Source organism: Olea europaea, unplaced genomic scaffold (genome assembly GCF_002742605.1).
Source record: "Olea europaea var. sylvestris unplaced genomic scaffold, O_europaea_v1 scaffold2785, whole genome shotgun sequence".
Lineage (NCBI taxonomy): Eukaryota > Viridiplantae > Streptophyta > Magnoliopsida > Lamiales > Oleaceae > Olea > Olea europaea.
This window is the reverse complement of record NW_019246321.1, coordinates 52,838-60,694: the sequence shown is the minus strand read 5'-3', so window position 1 is coordinate 60,694 and position 7,857 is coordinate 52,838. Positions and strand designations below refer to the sequence as shown.

The window sequence follows — 7,857 nt, the reverse complement described above, 5'->3', positions numbered from 1 at the left end:
TGTGTGTGTGTATTTATTTATTTATTTTTGCCACACCTCACACTTATGCAGCTATTTACAATGTTAAATTTTACCAATTGTAGTTGTGAACATTTATCATTGAAAAGTCGGTTGGTAATTGTTAAGATTTTTACCAACGAAATTTTCGTTGGTAAAAAGTTCACATTTTATCAAAGGAAAATTTGTTGATAAAATGTTTGCTCTTTACCTATTGTGCGATCCATTGGTAACCATTAGCGACCATTAAATTAATAATGGATTTGTGGTTGTTAATATTCCATTGATAAAGAGTAATAGCAATGAATATCGTGATTTCAGGAACAAAAAATTTCGCGTGAAGCTATGTTTTTTTAAGTGAACATTGATACCATCACATTCTCTTTTCCAATTTCATCCATGTATCTCAAGCTCGATTATTTCATTCTAAAACACAAAAACATACTAAATTCAATAATAAGCAGCCAAAAATAAAAAATACTCTTGATTACTATTAAAATATTTGTTAAGTGGTCAAGTGTTCAATAACCATGGTTACAATTCCAAATCTTGACCATTTTCAGATGGAAACTGGTCACTCATCTTCAAAAACTGCAAAACAGTTCATTATATTCCTTTCAATTAATTGTTTTTGTTCATGTGAGCAGCACAAATGCTCCTATATTTGTCCTCATGCCCGGTCCTTGTTGCTTGCATGCATTATTTAAAAAAGGCTACATTAATATATTGAACTCAATTTATTTATGTTTTCGTTGGAACAGTCATTTTATTAATGCGTTTTGATGACTTGTTTCTTCTTTCTATAGTAGTGACACATTAAATAATGTGCCTATAAACGTGTCTATTCTAGATTATACCAGCTGGGATTGATAAGAAAATTAAATCTTGGTGGCTGCATTTTTAGTCGAGTAATTAATAGGCAACCTACTTCCCTATAAAGGAAGTAAATTTATACTGTTCTACTATTTCTGCTTAGTTTTTTATATATTTTTCTTAGTGAAGGATGTTGACAAACAATGTAATTAAATAAAAGTTTGTTTCCTTTTCTTTTAATATTTAGACGAGATGATTCAATCTAAAATTGCCAATTTAACATTTGATAATTGCATGAATATTAAGTTTAATTTATATTAAACTATTTAGCAATATGCAATTCTGTGACAGGTGATTATTGATTGTACCCGTCAACCCCTTTTCCATAGGTGCAATTACTCATTGAAATAAAAAAAAAAAAAAAAATCGGGTTCTTAAGTGAATATACAAGTTGGTTTAGAAGGTTAATTATGTTGAATGGTATTGGACTTTTTCAAGGCCAAAAGCTAGCTCAAGAGGTTAGGTTTTTCTTCGCACTTATAAACTGACTACCAGCCATTTTTACAACCGATGCGTGATAACCTCAACAATCTCCCCCTCACATATCGAGTCCTAAGAGAGACCAAATCCCTTCTTCCCCTCTCACAACGGGCCATAGGTGAGACCAAATTCGTCCCCCTCATACAAACCCATGGGCTAGAAATTTGTTGATAACTTGGGTTCTGATACCAATGTTAGGTGGTATTAAGCTTTCTCAACCCCAAAAAATAGCAGAAGATGTGAGACTTTTTCTCACATTTATAAATTGATCACCAACCCATTTCAGAATCGATGTGGGACAACCTCAACAAATTAGGCCACAAAGTTCAAATTAAGTATATTAATATGGAGCCATTAAAATAATTTTACAAACAAACATTTAGTAGATCTTAACTATGCATAGTAAAGATTTCCTGAATTAAATTAGAACAAAAGGCTGTTTTCTACAAAGAGGACAATGTGGACTAAATATTCCTTAGCTACTCTAATAATTGACAAATTGGACTAATCTAATCTCTGTCAAATACAATGAAACAAGCAGATCTTTGTCTTGCCATTCATCACTAACGCTTTGTTTCTCTTCACTAAATCATTGCCTTTGAATTTTTAATTTGAACATCAATGATTTCACGTGTCTTCAATATTCCTTTATCTTATATGTTTAATCAGAAACAATTAATGTCATAGTCAGCTAATTAACCAGTTAAGTGAAAGATTGAATAGAATGTAAAAATTAGGGGAAAATTATAGGTTTACGCACAATATTATTTTATTAAAAAAAGGGTCTCATTAAAAATGAATTTATAGAAAAATAAGTTTTAAAATATCCGTGCCAAACAAGGTTTAAGTTCAGGAGACCACTGAATTGGTGTGTGGTAACTTAGCTAAAATTCAGATTGTTAGTAAATGTGGATAAAAGCTAATGAACTATATGATTGGAAAATTGTGAATTCCATAAACGTGTGATTGAAAAATGAATTCTAAAAAATAAGGATCAAAAATTGACTTAGCCTTATGTTAAAAGGGTTAAAAGGATATATAGAAAAGTGCATCTGCATTTTTATTTCAAGTTAAAAAGCAAGTAAATGTATATACTCTCTCTCTCTCTCTCTCTCTGGTACACAATGTATTAGGTTAAAAAAATATGATGTTAGCCATGTGCTGGAGGAATCGAAAAAATGGCAAGTTTCAACTCTTTCCATGATAGTATATGTCTAAAATAATACTGCGAAAGATATTCTCCATGTGCTTACTTTGCTATCTCCCCAGCTATATTATTTACCCTATCGTTCTCCATATAAACTCAGTGTAGTATATGTATTCCCTACAGATTCATTGCACATATACTCCATTAAATTTGCTGCAGATGGAACTGTTTGCGGGTCGACAGAAAGCAAGATACCAGAGGCTTACTAGTGCTGATGAGAAATCAGCAAGGCCTAAAAAGCACTGGATGAAGAAAATAAATGGAAGAGTTAAGGGTTTCAGGTTATCAAAGTGTAAAAAGTTGAATTGGAAGGCTTTTTCTGTGATTTTAATACCAAAAAGGATTTCTAGGGTTTACTTTGATATTGTTAAACGAATGAAGCTGGATGAAGTATGCCCTGCAATTATCTTCTCTTGCCAATGGGGACTTCCTGTTCTTTCTCATTCATCTGTTAACTGTAGAAAGAATTTCAGGACTTTGACATGGCTTTCATAGTTTAATTAGTCAAGTTGCAGAAAATATTTTGAGTATTACTGTTCATATGTCTTTTCCTATTCTTTTACTAAACTCACCTGCTTATTTTGTTTGAAATTAGAATGTTTGAGGAGTATAAGAAAAATAGTACAGTACATGAATTTACTATGTTTGAGGAGGAACTTGCTCTATTTGTAAGAATTATATCTATATTGTTGCAACAGTCCAGGAACTCTCCCACCTAATGGAATTTGTTTCCACTTTTGTTAGATACCTATTCAAACTACATAATTTAGAGCTCGTTTGGCACTGAATAAAAAAGTCTGATTTTAATTTAAATTAAAGTCAAATAATTAATATTAATTACATTTTTCATGGATCGCACAACTTTTCAACCATAAATTTCAAAAACTTCTATTACAATTTACTAAAAAAATTCCCACCAAACACCCATTTAATGTATGTAGGATGAATTTATGTCTTCTATTGATTTAGGCAAATTTTACATCCCTCCCTCTCTCAATACACACAATATATAATGTTTGAAATACGTCAATGATAAAGAACAAATGCACGGAAATTATTTAAGTTGTTTAATTTGACAACATGCATAAAAAGTTAAAACACACATATCGAAATGTAAAGTATATATATTTATTTTATGAAGAAGTTAACAAACATAATAATAATAATAATGATCTATCAGAGTTGATTAAACGAGTAATCATCAACATTTTACAATTTGCTCACTCAAAAATAAAAAGTTAATGGTTGTTCACTCACCTTTAAACAATGTTATATATCCACCCATCATCTATCTCAATTCTATTCATTCAGCTGACAAAAAATTCCACGTAGTGGATGAAAATTATACGTGGGAATAAATATTGTTAAAACTTGAGAATTAGTTGCATGATTAATTCTCAACATTTACTTGTGGTTACTACATGCTCACACAAAAATAAAAAGTTTATTGGTTGCTCATTTATTTTTACACAATGTTACCTCATCCATCTCAATTTCATTTTTATACTGTTCGATTCATTTATATGATTTTTGGATTGATTTTTGCTAATTATTTTTCCTAACTCTATTATCCTTATTTTATTTTCTTCCGAAAAATTTATTTTCAATTTTTATTATCTGGTCTATTTATATGATTTTCATGATTTTTATTCTGCAAAATTCACATAAAAATATTGTTCATGTCTTCATGAGAGGGTCTTGCAATATCAGACAAGATACAATTTTTCACCGTCTTTTACAATTGATAAATATCGTTTATCTTTCAACTTTTCCATATTATTGTTATCCAAAAATAAAATATACTTGGAGTGCAAGCTGTAATAGAGAAATATGATGTATACTGAATTTCTAATTTATTGCTTAATTTAGTGATACACAAACTAATACTCCAATTTTTTGTTAGACGAAAATAAAATTAAGTGACTCATAAAAATCGTGATTTTACGTTCGAGATGGCGCTGGATCTGGTCTCTCATTCTCCATCCTATAAAGCATAACATTAAAAAATTTTTTAGGGAAAATTGTAGCCGAGGTACCAAACCTTTCGTTTATTAGCAGATTTTTCTCAAACCTTTCATTTGTGCTACTGGAGGTATCAAACTTTTCAAAAATCCGCACCCGAAATCCAAATGGATGGAAACCGTCCATTTAACCGTTAATTGACCAATAAAATTAAACATTGACCAATTTTTGATCAATTGAAAAGGGTAAAAAGGTAAAAGTTATTTAACCTTATAATAAAACAATTAAAATAAATAACTAAAACATAAANNNCAAAAACAGAAATTAAATAGTCGCCTTCTTCTTCAACCTCCCCACCCCACCATCAACCGGGAACTTGAATGCTGCTAGAGTAAGGGAATGGATGGCCTATCACGCCTAGTTCATCGGGCCCAGGTCGCATTTCGTGTTCCACGACAACGAAGGAGTGTCGGCCGAGGTGAGGACGGCGCGGGAGCCGTGGATAAGAGCTGGTCGGGTAACTTTACAGGGTATAAGAGCTCAAGCCGAGTACGATGGGTTAGTTACAACCAGTTCTTGATAGTGAATGACTACCTCCACCGCCATCGTTTTTCTGCAAATTGGACTTTCTTTTTCGATGTTGATGAATACATTTATCTTCCTAATGGGAACACAATTCACCATTGAGCAAAATGCCATGTCTAGTGAACTATGCTTGAATGATTCCAGGTTTTGGGTAGTGGCTCAGGCGGCTGTTTTGGGTTTGGGTTAATGGTGGCGTGGGGTGGGGTGGCGTGAGGTGCGATGGGATGGGGAGGTTGAAGAAGAAGGCGGCTGTTTGATTTCTATTTTTAGTTTTGGATGGGGTGGCCGTAGGGTGACATGCGGGTAGGGGTAGGGGTGGGGTGGGTGAAGAAGGAGATGAATAGTATTTTTTTTTAATTTTTTTATGTTTTAGTTATTTATTTTAATTGTTTTATTATAGGGTTAAGTAACTTTTACCTTTTTACCTTTTCAATTGGTCAAAAATTGGTCAATGTTTAATCTTATTGGTCAACTAATAGTCAAATGGACGGTTTCCATCCATTTGAACTTTGGGTGCGAATTTTTGAAATGTTTGGTACCTTTAGTGGCACAAATGAAAGGTTTGGACAAAGTCTGCTAATAAACGAAAGGTTTGGTACCTCGACTGCAATTTTCCCTTTATTTTATCATAAAAAACAATGAAACGAATTCAAAAATAAATATAGAAGAAAATATTAAGAAGGAATCTGTAAAAGAAAATCAAACCAATTCCTAAAAGAAATAATTAATGAAAATGAATGAATAAAATAATAAAATTATTTGAGGAAAACAAAATATATTAAAAGTGAGAAAAATAAAAATCATATGATCAAACTAGAGCAAGCAAAAGTAATTAATGAATTTCGTAAAATAAATATTATGAAAATCATGTAAACAGATCGCGCAATATAAATAAATAAAAAAAAAAACTTTATAAAAGGAAAAAATGAGGAGGGTAGAGAGAACAAAAGTACTTTGCAAAAATGAATCCAAAAATCATGAAAACTTACAAATCGAACGGTATAAACATTGAGATGGAAGATGAATTGATGACAATGTATAAAGGTGAGCAAACAACCAGTAATTTTTTTATATTTGAGTGAGCAATTAATAATTAGGGAAAATTGCAGTCGAGGTGTCAAATCTTTCATTTATTTGCAGACATTGCCCAAATCTTTCTCATTTGTACCACTGGAGGTGCCAAACCTTTCAAAAATTTGCACCTGAAGTCCAAATGGATGGAAACCCCACATTTGACCATTAGTTGACCAAGAAAATTAAATTTTGACCTATTTTGATCAAATTGGAATGAATAAAATGGTAACTTGATTATTACAATATTAAATAAATTGAAAAAAAAATCCAAAAATCAAGAAAAATTTAAAAAAATTAAGAAAATTAATTAAAAAAGGGTTGCCCACCCCACCCACCCCACCATCTTTGTCCCCAATTGCATGGGTCTACAGCTTCTTCCAACAAAATTACCAACCTTTTTCCACAGATTTCACTATCTTTTCAGGCTTCCTGTTCCTCTTCTTTTATTGGTCTAAATAGCGTTGATTTTTTTCTACACTACCCCCAAAATCTGGTTTCTGGGCACCATTTCGTGGCCAATGCTCCCATGGTACCTGCAACTATCGACTTCCTGTTTTAAACAAGACCAAATTAACTGCTTATCAAGAATTTGATAGGCTTAATGGATAGCCAAGGAAACAAACAGCTAAAAAGGATAGGCATAGCAAAATAATTACAGCTCAAGGTCCAAGGGATCGAAGAATGAGGCTTTCCATTGTTACTACACGCAAGTTCTTTGATCTTCAAGAAATGCTAGGTTTTGACAAACCAAGCAAAACCCTTGATTGGCTGCTTACGAATTCGAAAATATGGTGGGGTGGGGTGGGGTGGGGGTGGGGTGGGGTGGGAAGGTTGAAGAAGACAACCCTTTTTTAATTTCTTTTCTTAATTTTTTGATTTTTTTGTTCAATTTATTTAATATTGTAATTAACAAGTTACCATTTTACTCATTCCAATTTGGTCAAAATTTGCTTTTCTTGGTCAACTAACGGTCAAATGGACGGTTTCCATCTATTTGGATTTCGGGTGCGGATTTTTGAAAGGTTTGATACCTCCAGCGGCACAAATGAAAGGTTTGGACAAAATCTGCTAATAAACGAAAGGTTTGGTACCTCGACTGCAATTTTCCCTAATAATTATTAAAGGTAAATATGGGTGATTGATCATTTAATTAACTCTCAAAATTAACACCGTTAATTGTCATATAGTGTTTCAATCCATCACATAATATTTTTGCCCAGGTGAACAAATGGAATTGAGATAGATGATGGATAGGTAATGTTGTATAAAAGTGAGTGAATAATTGCAACTTTTTATTTTCGAGTAATCAAGTAGTAATCAAAGGTAAAATGTTGGTGATTACTCAATTAATTAGCTTGATTTATTATGTGTAGCTTTTAAAATTTATCCGGCCTATTACTTTGTAGGACGAATAATGGCTTCGGGACGACGTTTGAATGAGAAGTACAAAGTGTGGCCAGTTGAGGGGACTAGTATTTGGGAGTGTGTGGCAAGGAAAGATCACTCTCCTTTGATCAAGAAACTGTTGGAAGTTCGTAATCAGCTTAGAGAGCCAGAACTAAATGATTGTGCTGCTATTAGTAGGCTGTCCAACTGGACAGCTTCTGGCCATTTTTTTACTTTCAAAGCTTATTAGTTTTTTAGGCCGAAGGGGAACAAAAAGACTTGGATGGGAGAGA

General features: G+C 32.5%; 1 protein-coding gene across 1 annotated transcript; it reads left to right on the top strand.

The window, feature by feature from the left end:
* Window positions 1–2,495: 2,495 nt before the first annotated feature.
* Window positions 2,496–3,181, top strand: LOC111383886. Its single transcript, XM_023008071.1, has one exon. The coding sequence runs from the start codon at window positions 2,666–2,668 to the stop codon at window positions 3,050–3,052; it is 387 nt and encodes a 128-aa protein (XP_022863839.1). The 5' UTR covers window positions 2,496–2,665; the 3' UTR covers window positions 3,053–3,181.
* The last annotated feature ends 4,676 nt before the right edge of the window (window positions 3,182–7,857 follow it).

What these genes read in the sequence shown, in the direction of transcription:
- LOC111383886 (XM_023008071.1), top strand. Translation starts at nt 2,666, where the DNA reads ATGTATTCCCTACAGATTCATTGCACATATACTCCATTAAATTTGCTG.